A 17505-nucleotide genomic window follows, 5' to 3' on the forward strand; every position below is an offset into this window, starting at 1 on the left:
GGACTGAGGGTCTGGGTCAGTATAAGACAGCTTCATATACTCATATGATAGGGAAGGGTTGGTGGCTCAGTGGTAGAGCATCTGCTTGGTAAGCAGAATGTCCCAGGTTCAATCCCCGGCATCTCCAACTAAAAAGGGTCCAGGCAAGCAGGCATGAAAAACCTCAGCTTGAGACCCTGGAGAGCCGCTGCCAGTCTGAGTAGACAAGACTGACTTTGATAGACTCAGGGTCTGATTCAGTAGAAGGCAGCTTTGTATGTTCACACAAGGAGAAGCAAACACATCCGGGAACAACCACGTATCCATGTGGTTTGGCACAAGTATTCTGCAAAAAGGGGCGACTTTATTGTTTTTTTGGGGGGGGGAGGGGGATGTGAATGAGGTGTTGGTGTCAACCAAGAAGGGGCGGAACTGATCCCTGGTTTTTTTTCAACATACAATCTATGGCAGAGGATGACTTTGTGGGGATCCGTTTTTCCCCCTCGCCAAACGTGCCGGGTTTCGAGGCCACTCCGTGAGGCCGGCAGAGGCTGGAAAGGGGAGCCTTGCTCGCTCCCCACGCCCCCTGCAGGTCGTAAGAGGCACCGCAGAGTCCAAAGGAGAAAAGCACCCGGGTGAGGGGACCGGGCGTGGCTCTTCATGTCTCCCGAGTCCGACTCAGCAGGGTCGCGTTCTCCTGTTTCAGAGCCCGGTAGTCGCCAAGGATTCTCTCCAAGTTGCTGAGAGTCTTCTTGCTGGTTTCGCTCTCGATCTGGAAAGGAGGGAGGGATGGATAAGAAGGCAGACAGCGGGGGTGTTTTGGGGTTTACACCAGGGGTGGCCGAAGTGGCTTGGAAGCCATGATGTGGCTCTTGAAGCCGCCACTGGCCTGTCAGCCAGCTCGAAGAAGGCATTTGTCTCTTTAAATCACTTCTCCAAGCCAAGCCAGCCAGCAGCATGGGGAATGCATTTAAAGTTAAAGTTGCTTTCTTTACACATCTCTCTCTCTACCTACCTACCTACCAATCTATCAATCTACCTACCTACCTATCAGTCTACTTACCTACCTATCCACCTACCTACCAATCTATCAATCTACCTACCAACCAACCAACCGATCTATCTACCTACCTACCAATCTATCAATCTACCTACGTACCTATCAATCTACTTACCTACCTACCTACCTACCTACCAATCTATCAATCTACCTACCTACCTATCAGTCTACTTACCTACCTACCTACCTACCTACCAATCTATCAATCTACCTACCTACCTATCAATCTACTTACCTACCTACCTACCTACCTACCAATCTATCAATCTACCTACCTATCAATCTACTTACCTACCTACCTACCTACCTACCTACCAATCTATCAATCTACCTACGTACCTATCAATCTACTTACCTACCTACCTACCAATCTATCAATCTACCTACCTACCTATCAGTCTACTTACCTACCTACCTACCTACCAATCTATCAATCTACCTACCTACCTATCAATCTACTTACCTACCTACCTACCTACCTACCAATCTATCAATCTACCTACCTATCAATCTACTTACCTACCTACCTACCTACCTACCAATCTATCAATCTACCTACCTACCTATCAATCTACTTACCTACCTACCTACCTACCTACCAATCTATCAATCTACCTACCTACCTATCAATCTACTTACCTACCTACCTACCTACCTACCAATCTATCAATCTACCTACGTACCTATCAATCTACTTACCTACCTACCTACCTACCTACCAATCTATCAATCTACCTACCTACCTATCAGTCTACTTACCTACCTACCTACCTACCAATCTATCAATCTACCTACCTACCTATCAATCTACTTACCTACCTACCTACCTACCTACCAATCTATCAATCTACCTACCTATCAATCTACTTACCTACCTACCTACCTACCAATCTATCAATCTACCTACCTACCTATCAATCTACTTACCTACCTACCTACCTACCTACCTACCAATCTATCAATCTACCTACCTACCTATCAATCTACTTACCTACCTACCTACCAATCTATCAATCTACCTACCTACCTATCAATCTACTTACCTACCTACCTACCTACCAATCTATCAATCTACCTACCTACCTATCAATCTACTTACCTACCTACCTACCAATCTATCAATCTACCTACCTATTTATCAATCTACTTACCTACCTATCCACCTACTTACCAATCTATCAATCTACCTACCTACCTATCAATCTACTTACCTACCTACCTACCTACCTACCAATCTATCAATCTACCTACCAACCAACCAACCGATCTATCTACCTACCTACCAATCAATCTACCTACCTACCTATCAATCTACCTACCTACCTATCTGCCTACCTACCAATCTATCAGTCTACCTACCTACCTATCAATCTACCTACCTACCTTCGGCTCTCAAAGATCTGATGTTCACATTTTGCGGCTCTCAAACATGAGGTTTATTCTAGGTGGATCTTGCATTAAGCAAGTTTGGTCACCCCTGTTTTACACTCTGCAAGGAGGCAGACAGGTTGTGTTTTCAGAGGTGCCCCAAGTGGGCCCGTGCGACTACCGTCTGCCAAGCTAAATGCAGCCCATTGGCCTTAGATAATGCCTTGGCAAAAGGCTTGCCAGCTACCCTTGTTTTCACTGCCTGGCTGGAGTTTGAAAAAAAAAACCCAGGGGGCTGCTGAATGCTTGTCAAGTTGTGCACCAAAGCCCAAATATGGTATGTTCTGGACATGTTCTGGACATTCCGCAGGGCCTGTAAGACAGTCCTCTTCCGGCAGGCCTATGATATTAACTGACAATGTAAAATATCCTGGATGAAAAAATGTATCTATAGGCCGCCGGTTTTTACTCTATTTTGTTTTTACTAAATTATGGTTTAATGGTATTTTAATTGTTTAAACTGAAATTGTTTTAATTATTGTGTTGTAAGCCGCCCTGAGACACCTAGGTGAGAAGGGCGGGGTATAAATCTTAATATAAATAAATAAATAAATGTCTGCAGGCAGTGTTTTGGAGGGTGGCCATGTTGAAGAGCGAGATTCGAGTCCCATCACGCCTTAGAGAGCAACCAGATTTTTGGGATTATGTACTTTCGAGAGCCAGAGCTCCCTTCGGCAGATATGAAAGCTCACCCCCCCCCCCCCAAAAAATCATGTCAATTCGAACATGAATCCAGCTGTTCTTAAGGCAGAGCGAATCAAATCCCCGTTACAGCTGTCTGATTATTGGCCTCCTAGCTCTCACCCACCCTGTAACGGTCGGAGCACCCACATCACTAAACTCTCCCCCCACCCCCCACTCTTTGGAAAGTCTTTAGGAGTTTTTTAAAGCAACTGAGGGATGACTGCAAAAAATAAAAATAATAATAAAGCATGTCCCTCGTGGAGCGTTTGGGTTGATTTCGAGTCTGAAAACAGACCATAGCGTTGGATAAAAGTTCTTAAAAAAGAGAAAGCAAAGAAAGCTAACAAAAAAGGTCAGATATTTTGGACTGAAGCAGGGGTGGCCAAACTTACTTAATGCAAGAGCCACATAGAATAAATGTCAGATGTTTGAGAGCCGCAAGACATGAACATCAGATGTTTGAGGGAGGGAGGTAGGAAGGAGGGAAGGCAGGCAGGCAAATAGATGAGGGAAGGAGAGGGGGAAAGAAAGCAACTTTAACTTGAAATGCCTTCACCAAGCTGCCAGCTGGCCTGGCTTGAAGAAGTGACTTTAAAAGACAAATGCCTTCTCCAAGCCAGCCAACACACACTTCGAGAGCCATACAATGTGTGTGAAAGAGCCACAGTTTGGCCACCCCTGGACTAGAGCGAGAGATCTCACAGGTTTCTGTAGCGGTGAACCTAAAGCAGGGGTGGCCAATGATAGCTCTCCAGATGTTTTTTTTGCCTACAACTCCCATCAGCCCCAGCCATTGGCCATGCTGGCTGGGGCTGATGGGACTTGTCGGCAAAAAAAACATCTGGAGAGCTACCGTTGGCCACCCCTGCGCCTAAAGGATTTTCTCTGTGGCCTCCTGAGATCAGGTCCATCCCAGGCCAACAGTTTCCAGCCTGTCAGGATTCTATTGGTCCACTCTGTTCGCTGCTTCTGCCGTGTTCCACAGCAAGACACGTGCCAAGGCCACGTATTCTACACAACGACACTGCTATCGCCACAGAGCATGCCTGCTACGGTAGAAGCATAAAGCTGGAAGGGAGCTCCAGGGCCATCAAGTCCAACTCCCCGCACAATGCAGGGACTTCACAAATACCTCCCCTGCCCCACACATACATCCCCAGTGACCCCTGCTCCATGCCCAAAAGATGGCAGGAAGCTCCAGGATCCCTTGCCAACTGGCCTGGAGAAAAATTGCTGACTGACCCCAGAGTGGCGACCAGCATTTCCCTGGACGTGTAAGAAAGGGCCATGAGAACTAAGCACTGATCCAACCCTTCCTGCCCTCCTTCATATGAGCTGCCATAAAGTTCACAGAATCCGCACCGCTGTCAGAGGGCCCGCTAGCCTCTGCTTAAAAACCTCCAAAGAAGGAGAGCCCACCACCTCCCGAGGAAGCCTGTTCCACTGAGGAACGGCTCTGCCAGGAAGTCCTAATGTTGAACCGGAAGCTCTTCTGATTTAATTTCAACCCACTGGCTGTGGTCCGACCTTCTGGGGAAACAGGAAGCAACCTCTCACCATCCTCTGTATGACAGCCCTTCAGGTTGTTGAAGATGGTGATCCTCTCACCTCTCAGACATCTCCTCTCCAGGCTAAACATGCCCAGCTCCTTCAGCCTTTCTCGTAGGACTTGGTGTTAAAAACAAAACTCGATGACAGCAGAGAGGTGATACGATCACCATCTTCAAGTACTTGAAGGGCTGTCATACAGAGGAGAGTGCGGAATTGTTTTCTGTGGCCCCGGAAGGTAGGACCAGAACCAATGGGTTGAAATTAAATCAAAAGAGTTTCCGGCTCAACATGAGGAAGAACTTCCTGACCGCTAGAGCGGTTCCTCAGTGGAACAGGCTTCCTCCTTTGGAGGTGGTGGGCTCTCCTTCCTCGGAGGTTTTTCAACAGAGGCTAGATGGCCATCTGACAGCAATGAAGATCCCGTGAATTGAGGGGGAGGTATTTGTGAGTTTAGAGCAGTTCCTCAGTGGAACAGGCTTCCTCCTTGGGAGGTGGTGGGCTCTCCTCCCTTGGAGGTTTTTCAACAGAGGATAGATGGCCATCTGACAGCAATGAAGATCCTGTGAATTGAGGGGGAGGTGTTTGTGAGTTTAGAGCGGTTCCTCAGTGGAACAGGCTTCCTCGGGAGGTGGTGGGCTCTCCTTCCTTGGAGGTTTTTCAACAGAGGCTAGATGGTCATCTGACAGCAATGAAGATCCTGTGAATTTAGGGGGAGGTATTTGTGAGTTTAGAGCGGTTCCTCAGTGGAACAGGCTTCCTCCTTGGGAGGTGCTGGACTCTCCTTTCTTGGAGATTTTTAAACAGAGGCTAGATGGCCATCGGACAGCAGAGGATCCTGTGAATTTAGGGGGAGGTATCTGTGAGTTAAAGAGCCCCGTGGCGCAGAGTGGTAAAGCTGCAGTACTTCAGTCTGAGCTCCCTGCTCATGACCTGAGTTTGATCCCGGCAAAAGCTGGGTTCAGGTAGCTGGCTCCAGGTTGACTCAGCCTTCCATCCTTCCAAGGTCAGTCAAATGAGTCCCCAGCTTGCTGGAGGGAAAGTGTAGATGACTGGGGAAGGCGATGGCAAACCACACCATAAAAAGTCTGCCATTAAAACATGAAAGAAACATCACCCCAAAGTCGGAAACGACTGGTGCTTGCATAGGGGACTACCTTTTTTACCTTTATTTGTGAGTTTCCTGCATTGTATGAGAAGAGCCCCATGGTGCAGAGTGTTAAAGCTGCAGTACTGCAGTCCTAAGCTCTGCTCATGACCTGAGTTTGATCCCTGGTGGAAGCTGGGTTTTCAGGTAGCCGGCTCGAGGTTGACTCAGCCTTCCATCCTTCCGAGGTCAGTCAAATGAGTCCCCAGCTTGCTGGGGGGAAAGCGTAGATGACTGGGGAAGGCAATGGCAAACCACTCCGTAAAAAAAAAAAAAAAAATCTGCTGTGAAAGAGTTGTGAAAGCAATGTCACCCCAGAGATGGAAACGACTGGTGCTTGCACAGGGGACCTTTTCTTTTCTGCATTGTGCAGGGGTTGGACTAGATGACCCTGGAGGTCCCTTCCAATTCTATGATTCTATTGAGCTTCCCATGGGAGAAGAATCAATGACTGGCTGGAAAGCTAAAAGCCAACCTGTACCAGTTATTCCCCAAGATCCGGCTCAACATTGAACCAAAAAACAGTGACGTCTCTCCCGCTTCCGAGTGGGGGACACCTGCCCACTGGAACTTGGATTCTGGCTCTGCTATGAGGAACCCCAAAAAGGGGTGCGGGAAAGGTCCTTGCAAGAAGGGAAAAAAAGAAATCGAAGTCAGGATTTCCACCGAGCAACGTGCAAGAGAACAGAAGTATACAAATGTAACACATTACCTTTTTTTCTTCCTGTTACATAGCATTCGTGCTCTTTGCATAATTTTAACTGCATTATTTCTGCTGTATGTAATACACATTTTTACTTTCTGAAATAGTGGCAAGCGTGTGTGTTTTTGGTACAAATACGAAAGTGTGGCACAAGTATGATCCTACGTTGACATAATTCCGTGATTGTTTATATGCACTTTTGTATTCTCTGGCCAACTGCTTCTTGGAGATTCCCAGGATCCTTCCTGGAGATTTGTGTTTCTTTTTTCTCTGCTATGAAGAAGCCAAGAGGGGCTGAAGGCAAATGGTGGGAAGACAGCATAAAGAAATACTACCAGCAGGGCTCTAGGCATCAAACTGGGACGTACAATATGATACTGTCCCGAAAACACAGAGCTCAAAGTCTGAATCACGGCTCCTTGACGTTTCTGAGCCTGTGGGCATTTTTAGAATTCTGGCAAAATGTGGTTGGTGTAGGCGCAGCCACAAAATGGCTGTCATGAGAGCAGAGAGCACCTCAAAATGGCTGCCGGGGGAGCGGAGAGCACCTCAAAATGGCTGCCATGGGAGGAGAGAGAACCTCAAAATGGCTGCCGAAGGAGCGGAGAGCACTTCAAAATGGCTGCCGGGGGAGCGGAGAGCAACTCAAAATGGCTGCCGCTTGAGCAGAGAGCACCTCAAAATGGCTGCCACTTGAGCGGAGAGCACCTCAAAGCGGCTGCCACATGAGCAGAGAGCACCTCAAAGCGGCTGCCACATGAGCAGAGAGCACCTCAAAATGGCTGCCGCTTGAGCAGAGAGCACCTCAAAATGGCTGCCGCTTGAGCAGAGAGCACCTCAAAATGGCTGCCACTTGAGCGGAGAGCACCTCAAAGTGGCTGCCGCCGGAGCAGAGAGCACCTCAAAGCGGCTGCCACATGAGCAGAGAGCACCTCAAAATGGCTGCTGCTTGAGCAGAGAGCACCTCAAAATGGCTGCCGCTTGAGCAGAGAGCACCTCAAAATGGCTGCCACTTGAGCGGAGAGCACCTCAAAGTGGCTGCCGCCGGAGCGGAAAGCACCTCAAAGCGGCTGCCACATGAGCAGAGAGCACCTCAAAATGGCTGCCGCTTGAGCAGAGAGCACCTCAAAGCGGCTGCTGCAGCTTCCCTCCCATCAAATGGTGAGGATCTCTGTGCTGTGGTAGCAGCTGCTGCCAAAGCAGCGTTTCTAAACATATTCACAGCCAATCAAATCTCCAATGGCCAACCAGAAAAAGCGCTGGGCAAAAGCCCCACCCACTTTCAAAAAACACTTGCTGGAATCCAGGAAACCTGGAGCGGGGATGACATCATGCCCATCGATATCATGTTGGGGACCCCGGTCTAAATTATGACCGTGGCTGTGTACAGCCTGAACTTTAAACGCAGCACCAGAGGGCCAACAACAGGGCAGAGAGGCCGAGGCCTTCCCCTGAGAAGAACGTCAGAAGAGCCCTGCTGGATCAGACCAGGGAGGGTCCATCTAGTCCAGCCTCCTGTCTCACACAGTGGCCAACCAGTTCCTCTGGAGGGCCAACAACAGGGCAGAAAGGCCGAGGCCTCCCCCTGAGAAGAACCTCAGAAGAGCCCTGCTGGGTCAGACCAATGAGGGTCCATCTAGTCCAGCCTCCTGTCTCACACAGTGGCCAACCAGTTCCTCCAGAGGGCCAACAACAGGGCAGAGAGGCCGAGGCCTTCCCCTGAGAAGAACGTCAGAGGAGCCCTGCTGAATCAAACCAGTGAGGGTCCATCTAGTCCAGCCTCCTGTCTCACACAGTGGCCACCCAGTTCCTCTGGAGGGCCAACAACAGGGCACAGTGGCCAAGGCCTTCATAAGACCATCAGAAGTGCCCTGCTGGATCAAACCAGTGAGGGTCCATCTAGTCCAGCCTCCTGTCTCACACAGTAACCCCACCATGCACACCTTTCCTACCCGCTTCCTACTTCTGTAAGCAGCCTCAAAGAGTAGAGACAGACTTTAAAAACTCCATCAAAACCAAAGTTCAGCAGAGGCTCACCTGCTCCTCCAAGTCCCGGATCTCTCGTAAGATGGTGCCCGTGTCTTCGATCGTTTGGATCAGCTGACTACAGCTCTGGGGAGGGGGGGGGGGGCGCGAAAAGAAGGAGACTGTGAGACATGAAGGGCCCGGGGACCCCCACTCCCCACATCGCTGCTCCCAGATTACAGGGTTGCCAACCCCCTGGTAAGAGTTCCATCTAACCACACCGTGCCATAACAAACGTATCTTGCATATATTACAACAACCAATCACGTAGAAATGTATTAATTGAGTAAAGAATTTTAACTACCAAATGTGTTTCTTATTATTATCTTCAACAACCCACCGAACTTACTTACAGGACGTGTCGAAGTTTACCAACAGTGCCCATATTGTTTGGTGGATTTTTGTAAATCATCATAAGAAACACTTTTGGTAATTTAAACTCTTTGTTAAATGTAATAATTTAATAAAGAAATTAAATTGCCAAATGTGTTCCTTGTTACTATTTTCAAAAACCCACCAAACTTACTTATAGGACGTGCTGAATACCAACAGGACCTATATTGTTGGGTAGATTTTTGTAAATAATAATAAGAAACACCTTTGGTAATTTGAATTCTTTATTAAATGGTTCCATTTATACATCATTGGCTGTTGTAACACATGCAGTATACCAGGGGTCCTCAACCTTTTTAAATAGGGGGCCAGTTCACTGTCCCTCAGACTGTTGGAGGGCCGGACTGCCGTTACTGTACAAGGCCGCGGGCCGTCAGTTCTCTGTCCTCTGCATCTCTCTCCCTTCCTCACACCACACACCCCGGCCTGGGAACTCACCTCACCTCGGTATCACCTCACACTCTGTCTCCGCCACCTCAGCCCAGTGCCGGAAGTGTGTGTTGCTAACGCAAGTTTAGGTTGAACGTCACTTCCGGTCTGATTTTGCCATAACCCGGCGGGCCGCATAAACGTCCTCAGCGGGCCGCATCTGGCCCGCGGGCCGTAGGTTGAGGACCCCTGCAGTATACATTTGGTACAGCACGGTGTGGTTAGGTTGAACTGTTCGTCTTTATATCCACCGTGGTCCCTTCAATTGTGCCAACCTCCAGGCGAGGCCTGGATACCTCCCCGAATTACAACTGATCTCCAGGGGATAAAGATCAGCTCCCCCAGAGAAAAAGTCTGGTGTGGGGGGCAGGTTCTATGGGGTTATGCCCTACTGAGGTCCCTCTCCCCTCCCAAAAACCACACTTCCTAGGCTCCCTCCCCAAATCTCCAGGAATTTCCCGATCTGAAGCTGGCAACGCACTCTGGAAGCCTCTCACCTCATGCAAGGCTGCCAGGTACTTATACGCTTTCCTCACAGACTCATCTCGCTTGGCATCCTGCGGAAGGAAACATGAAAGGGACAGGTGGGAAAGGGAGCCACAGCCAGCACTGCTCTCCTCCCCCCCCCCAGCCCCGATTCTGGACCCCCCAGAGCCCCACCTTAAAAACCAGCTCATCAGTGACAGCAAAAGTCCGGTCCAGCTTCCCAGTCAGGCTGTTGATCTCCTTCTGGAGCTCCTTAGTGTCAGAGAGGATCTTGAGAAGGCAGAGAAAATAGAGGGGGCTTAAAACCACACAGGTGGAGTACATCAGAAGAGCCCTGCTGGATCAGACCACTGAGTGTCCATCCAGTCCAGCCTTCTGTCTCACACAGGGGCCAATCAGTTCCTCTAGAGGGCCAAGGACAGGGCAGGCTGAGGCCTTCCCCTGAGAAGATCATCAGAAGAGCCCTGCTGGATCAGACCACTGAGTGTCCATCCAGTCCAGCCTTCTGTCTCACACAGGGGCCAATCAGTTCCTCTGGAGGGCCAACGACAGGGCAAAGAGGCTGAGGCCTTCCCCTGAGAAGATCATCAGAAGAGTCATGCTGGATCAAACCAGTGAGGGTCCATCTGGTCCAACCTCCTGTCTCACACAGTGGCCACCCAGTTCCTCTGGAGGGCCAACAACAGGGCAGAGAGGCTGAGGCCTTCATAAGAACATCAGAAGATCCCTGCTGGATCAGACCAGTGAGGGTCCATCTAATCCAGCATCCTGTCTCACACAGTGACCAACCAGTTTCTCTGGAAGGCCAACAACAGGGCATAGAGGCTGAGGCCTTCCCCTGAGAAGAACATCAGAAAAGCCCTGCTGGATCAGACAAGGGAGGGTCCATCTAGTCCAGCATCCCATCTCACCGTGTGGCCAACCAGTTCCTCTGGAGGGCCAACAACAGGGCATGGAGGCTGAAGCCTTCATAAGAACATCAGAAGAGCCATGCTGGATCAGACCACTGAGGGTCCATCTCGTCCAGCCTCCTGTCTCACACAGTGGCCAACCAGTTCCTCTGGAGGGCCAACAATAGGGCACAGACGCTGAGGCTTTCCCCTGAGAAGAACATCAGAAGAGCCCACCTGGATCAGACCAGGAAGGGTCCATCTAGTCGAGCCTCCTGTCTCACACAGTGGCCAGCCAGTTCCTCTGGAGGGCCAGTAACAGGGCAGAGAGACTGAGGCCTTCCCCTGAGAACATCAGAAGAGCCCTGCTGGATCAGAGCAGGGAGGGTCCATCTAGTCCAGCCTCCTGCCTCACACAGTGGCCAGCCAGTACCTCTGAAGGGCCAACAACAGGGCAGAGAGGCTAAGGCCTTCCCCTTAGAAGAACATCAGAAGAGCCCTGCTGGATCAGACCAGTGAGAGAGGGCAGAGAAAACAGAGGGGACTTAAGAACCACACCGATGGAGAACGCCAGAAGAGCCCTGTTGGATCTGCAACGGAATTATCCCATCTGGATGGGACAATCCAGGAGCCAAATGACGGCTGAATATTGAGCCAATGTTGTGATGTGAGTGTGTGGGCAGGGCCTTTGCTAGGCTTTCTGGCGCCCTAGGCGAATCGCCCACTAGCACGCCCCCCCCATTATTAAAAAATATAGGGAAATTGAAGAGCGCCAAACTTGAAACTTTTCACATTTTGAATTTACTGTTTTTTAATTTTTCAGGAAAAAAATGTGATGTTTTAAACAAAAACCTGTGAGGATAAGTGCTTGCTGGCCGTGCCAGGAAGGAGGGTGGCGGGATAGGATGAGGCGGGAGGCCAAGACACACATCGGGGAGAGGGGGGTGGCTTGGCTTTGTTGAGGGCAGCTTGGTGACGGGAGAGGACGAGGTGACAGTGGTCAGGAGCCAGAGTCAGGCGTCAGGGAGGGGGCGCCCAGTGGTGCCCCCTAGGCCAGGTGGCACCCTAGGCGACCGCCTACTTTGCCTACTCCCACGCACCGGCCCTGTGTGTGGGTGCAGCCTTTGTTTCAAGGGAGGGAGAGGAAAGTGTTCCAGCATTTTACGGTCCTCCCCCCACCCCCAAGCTCCGAAATGGTGCAGCCCAACGACAGACGCATTCCTTTGGCATCAGTGCTGGCCTTGAAAGAGAGCCCCCCCTCCCGGGTGGGATTTCCTTTTACCTTGGTGATCTCCTCTTTCTGCTTACTGATGTTGCTGACGATCTCCAGGATGCGCTGGGTGTAGGCAGAGCGAGAGACATCTTTGGGGAGGGATTCCATCTCCAGCACCTGCAGGCAAGGAGGGCAAACAACAGTGAGAATGGAGAAAACAGGTAACCGAAGGCTCTGAACGCCACCCCCGAAGTATTCTCGGTGCAGCAGACCACTGTGCTGAAGAACTTAGAGGCCTGAGCTATACCACTTTTGACCGCAGGGGGAGCTGAGGTGACTGAATGCTCCTCTGTTTTCCTGTACAGAGGGAACTGGGAAGAAGGACTGATATATAAGAACATAAGAGAAGCCTTGTTGGATCAAAGCAGTGGCCTATCCAGTCAGAGACTCTATGTCATGCAGTGGTCAAAACCCAGGTGCCATCAGAAACTCCAAAATTGGGGCCAGGGCACTAGAAGCCCTCCGCACTGTTGGCCCCCCAAGCATCAAGAATACAGAGCATCACTGCCCCAGACAGAAGAGAAGCCATGTTGGATCAGGCCAATGGCCCACCCAGTCCAGCACTCTCTGTCACACAGTAGCCAAAAAAAAATCAGGCGCCATCATGAGGTCCATCAGTGGGTCCAGGACACCAGACGTCCTCCCCCCTGTTGCACGCCCAAGCATCAAGAATACAGAGCATCACTTGCCCCAGAAAGAGAGTTCCATCTTCACCTTGTGGCTAACTGCCACTGATGGACCTCTGCTCCATATGTTTATCCAATCCTCTCTTGAAGCTGTCTATGCTTGTAGCTGCCATCACTTGGGTTTTTTTGGCCGCTGTATGATATAGTGTTGGACTCGATGGGCCACTGGCCTGATCCAACAAGGTTTCTCTTATGTCCGGAGCAGTGATGCTCTGTCTTCATAGTGCTTGCAGGGGCAAGAGTGGAAGAGCTTCTGGAGTTCTGGCCCTGCTGGGGGGCCTCCTGATGGCCCCCAGGTTTTGGCCCCTGTGTGACACAGAGTGTTGGACTGGATGAGCCATTGGCCTAATCCAACACGGTTTCTCTTATATTCTTATGTCTGGGGCAGTGATGCTTTGTATTCTTTGTGCTTGGGGGGCAAGAATGGAAGGGCTTCTGGAGTTCTGGCCCTGCTGGTGGACCTCCTGATGGCTCCTGGGTTTTGGCCACTCTCTGACATAGAGGGTTGGAATGGATGGGCCATTGGCCTGATCCAATAGGGCTTCTCTTATATTCTTATGTCTGGGGCAGTGATGCTCTGTATTCTTGGCGTGGGGGGCAACAGTGGGAGGTCTTCTGGAGTTCTGGCCCTGCTGGTGGACCTCCTGATGGCCCTGGAGTTTTGGCCACCATGTGACATGGAGTGTTGGACTGGATGGACCACTGGCCTGATCCTTGATCAGTTCCGCAGGGCCTGCAAGACCACCCTCTTCAAACAACTATCTTATACAGACTGCTGAATAAGGTTGTTACTAAAGGGATCCGTCAAACATGGTCCTGCTTAAGGGCCTGTGTCATTATGTAAATTATGTAAACTGACAGAAATTAGGGTCGAAAATGCCATCGTCACTGTCAGATTAAGCTATTCATTTTAATTGTATATCGACTGGTTTTTAAATAATGTTAATTTTAAAATCTTATATTTACCATATTGTATGTTTATGAATGTTGTTAGCCGCCCTGAGCCTGCTTAGGCGGGGAGGGCGGGATATAAATAAAAATTTATTATTATTATCCAACATGGCTTCTCTTATGTTCTTATGGCAGTGAATTCCATGTGTTAATTACACTAATAATTCCAGTTGATGTCCTCTAGCAATTTGTTCAGCCTTTAAGGAAAGAAAGCCCTGCATATCGGGGGCACATATCAGGAAAATCAGTTCATGTGACTCAGGGGTGACATGACAGAGGTTTACAAGATTATGCATGGGATAGAGAAGGTAGAGAAAAAAGTCCTTTTCTCCCAATACGAGAACTCGTGGACACCCAATGAAATTGTGAGCAGTTGGGTTAAAACGGATAAAAGGAAGTCCTTCTTCACCCAAAGGGTGATTAACACATGGAATTCACTGCCACAGGAGGTGGCGGCTGCAAGCATAGACAGCTTCAAGAGGGGATTGGATAAACATCTGGAGCAGAGGTCCATCAGTGGCTGTTAGCCACAGCGTATTGTTGGAACTCTCCGTCTGGGGCAGTGATCCTCTGTATTCTTGGTGCTTGGGAGGGGCAACAGTGGGAGGACTTCTAGTGTCCTGGCCCCACTAATGGACCTCCTGATGGCACCTGGGTTTTTTTGGCCATTGTGTGACACAGAGCATTGGACTGGATGGGCCACTGGCCAGATCCAACATGGCTTCTCTTATGTTCCCCATTTTTAGCAGAACCAAAGTCATGCAAGAAAATGAGTTCCCCTCCCAATTTTTCAGCACATGTACTAACGAGCTCCCAGCCCAAGCCACTAACCAGCTGCTTATAAAGATCATCCTTGCGCTTGGCCTCGTCGGCGGTCGATCGGATCCGCTCATGCAGTTCCCTGATTTCCGAGAGGCGTCGCGATGATTCCAGCTGCAAGAAGAAACCAAGGGCAGTCAAGAATTACCCTGGGGTCTGCTGGATATGTAAAGAGGCGAAAGGCTCTTTCTATCATGCGTGGGGGACTTGCACCATCCAAGAATTGTTCAGATACATGTTGACTGCAGCAAAGTGGAAAGTTGGGTAATGTTCAAATAAAAGAGCATAAATGTTCAAATAAAAAATATCCAACTATGGCCAAATTAACAAATTATATAAATAAGAGGTTGATTAAAGAGTTTGGGGGGGGGGAATGGGCAAATTATTTTGAGTATTATACGTAAAAAGGGGGAAAATGTAAAATGAATATTATGACACTCTACTTGAAGGTGATGAACGTTTTATTATTTATTACATTAAATTTCTATCCTGCCCTCTCCGCAAGCGGACTCAGGGCGGCCAACAACATTCATTTTTATAGATTAAAACCAATAAAAGATAATTACAATTTAAATTTTTAAAAACGTTTCATGGTGCTGTATCGGTACAATATAAATGCAATAAATGTAATTTCAGTTATTTCAAGTCAATACTTAATAATAGTTTAACTATTAACTACTTTATGTATATATATATATTTGGATGTTTTTCTTTGTATGTAGATGGTTAGTCACTATGGACTGAAGATAAAAGGATAAGAGGATGTGACAGAAGAAAAATTTGATAATTATTATGGGAATAATTTGGCTTTGAAAATAATACGTGTAACTTCGGAAGACTGGTGTTGAAATGGAACGTGTTGAATGCATTGTTAGTTTTAAGTTATGAACTGCTTGATAATGAGATTATGGATAAGATGAATATTTTTAATGTCTGTTTCCTTTGACTCTACTTAATCCTCCTTTTCTCTTTCTGTACCCTATAAAATCCAAATAAAACTCTTAAAACAACAAGAAACAAAGGGGTTTCTGCTGCTGAGCCCCACTGCCCTGGGAAGGACCAGCTCCTGAACCTTTCTGACGGCCCCCCCACCTAACTACCTTGTCCATTGACTAGCTGGTGCAGCTGCATAACAACCCCTGGATTAGAGCGGGCAGCCAGCCAGCCAGCCACCAGGGGCTTTGCCACAGCCCCAGCAGCCCTCATTCACCCCTGGAAAAGCCCACGTCACCATTTCCTCCACTTCTTGCGTGATTTTGGGTGGTGGGCTTTTGATTGGGTGGGGGGTGGCCAAGGAGAGCCCCAGGCGAGCAAGGTCTGCTTGGGCTGGCTGGATGTCTAGCCTCTCTTGCCCGGGGCTCTCCTTTCTCGCATCAGGTTGCTTTTAGCTGGCGGGGGGAGCGGCATATGCTAATGAGTTATGCGAATGAGCTCCACCGCCTATTTTTCTACGGAGTGACCCCTGAGAAGGACCCCTCCCTCGCCTTAGTTTCCCACAGCCTCACCTCCTTGGAGTCGTGCAGGGCTTTGAGCTCCCGAAATTCCTGGATGAGTGGCACTCGGTGCTTCTCCCACTGGGCGGCCAGCTGGATGATGCGCTGCGCGCTACTCTCTACCACCACCTGGGGGAGACAGAGGACATCTGGATTTCAGCCTGCACGACACCACTCTGAACTCCAGGGAGGCGATGTTCGGTTCTCCGTTGTTTATGGAGACAGCCAGGGTTTTTTTCGTAGCAGGAACTCATTTGCATATCAGGCCACACACCCCTGATGTAGCCAATCTTCCAAGAGCTTACAGGGCTCTTCTTACAGGGCCTACTGTAAGCTCTTGGAGGACTGGCGACATCAGGGGGTGTGGCCTAATATGCAAAGGAGTTCCTGCTACAAAAAAAGCCCTGGAGACAGCAGAATAAAGTGTGAAAGAAAAGTAATGAGCATCTACACATGCATCAAACCTTTTTTTCGTTATCTCCAGAGGACGACAGGCCCACGATGTGATTGCAAGGAACCAGTTTGGTGTAGTGGTTAAGTGAGCAGACTCTTATCTGGGAGAACCGGGTTTGATTCCCCACTCCTCCACTTGCAGCTGCTGGAATGGCCTTGGGTCAGCCAGAGCTCTCGCAGAGCTGTCCTTGAAAGGGCAGCTGCTGTGAGAGCCCTCTCAGCCCCACCCACCTCACAGGGTTTGATTCCCCACTCCTCCACTTGCACCTGCTGGAATGGCCTTGGGTCAGCCATAACTCCCGCAGGAGTTGTCCTTGAAAGGGCAGCTGCTGTGAGAGCCCTCTCAGCCCCACCCACCTCACAGGGTTTGATTCCCCACCTCCACTTGCAGCTGCTGGAATGGCCTTGGGTCAGCCATAACTCCCACATGAGTTGTCCTTGAAAGGGCAGCTGCTGTGAGAGCCCTCAGCCCCACCCACCTCACAGGGTTTGATTTCCCACCTCCACTTGCAGCTGCTGGAATGGCCTTGGGTCAGCCAGAACTCCCACATGAGTTGTCCTTGGAAGGGCAGCTGCTGTGAGAGCCCTCTCAGCCCCACCCACCTCACAGGGTTTGATTCCCCACTCCTCCACTTGCACCTGCTGGAATGGCCTTGGGTCAGCCATAACTCCCGCAGGAGTTGTCCTTGAAAGGGCAGCTGCTGTGAGAGCCCTCTCAGCCCCACCCACCTCACAGGGTTTGATTCCCCACCTCCACTTGCAGCTGCTGGAATGGCCTTGGGTCAGCCATAACTCCCACATGAGTTGTCCTTGAAAGGGCAGCTGCTGTGAGAGCCCTCAGCCCCACCCACCTCACAGGGTTTGATTTCCCACCTCCACTTGCAGCTGCTGGAATGGCCTTGGGTCAGCCAGAACTCCCACATGAGTTGTCCTTGGAAGGGCAGCTGCTGTGAGAGCCCTCTCAGCCCCACCCACCTCACAGGGTTTGATTCCCCACTCCTCCACTTGCACCTGCTGGAATGGCCTTGGGTCAGCCATAGCTCTCACAGGAATTGTCC

General features: G+C 49.7%; 1 protein-coding gene across 1 annotated transcript in view; it reads right to left on the reverse strand.

Annotated features, from left to right (window-relative positions):
* Positions 1-321: 321 nt before the first annotated feature.
* CCDC22 (coiled-coil domain containing 22) overlaps positions 322-17505 on the reverse strand; it is a 50171-nt gene continuing 32987 nt past the window's right edge. Inside the window, exons 12-18 of the mRNA XM_060251905.1 lie at positions 16007-16123; positions 14514-14615; positions 12055-12162; positions 10057-10152; positions 9894-9953; positions 8587-8661; positions 322-751 (exon numbers count right to left, since the gene is read on the reverse strand). Coding sequence (XP_060107888.1) covers positions 638-751; positions 8587-8661; positions 9894-9953; positions 10057-10152; positions 12055-12162; positions 14514-14615; positions 16007-16123 — 672 coding nt within the window. The 3' untranslated portion in view covers positions 322-637. The remainder of the gene's footprint in view (positions 752-8586; positions 8662-9893; positions 9954-10056; positions 10153-12054; positions 12163-14513; positions 14616-16006; positions 16124-17505) is intronic.

Source organism: Heteronotia binoei, chromosome 13 (assembly GCF_032191835.1).
Source record: "Heteronotia binoei isolate CCM8104 ecotype False Entrance Well chromosome 13, APGP_CSIRO_Hbin_v1, whole genome shotgun sequence".
In the NCBI taxonomy this organism is placed as follows: Eukaryota; Metazoa; Chordata; class Lepidosauria; order Squamata; family Gekkonidae; genus Heteronotia; species Heteronotia binoei.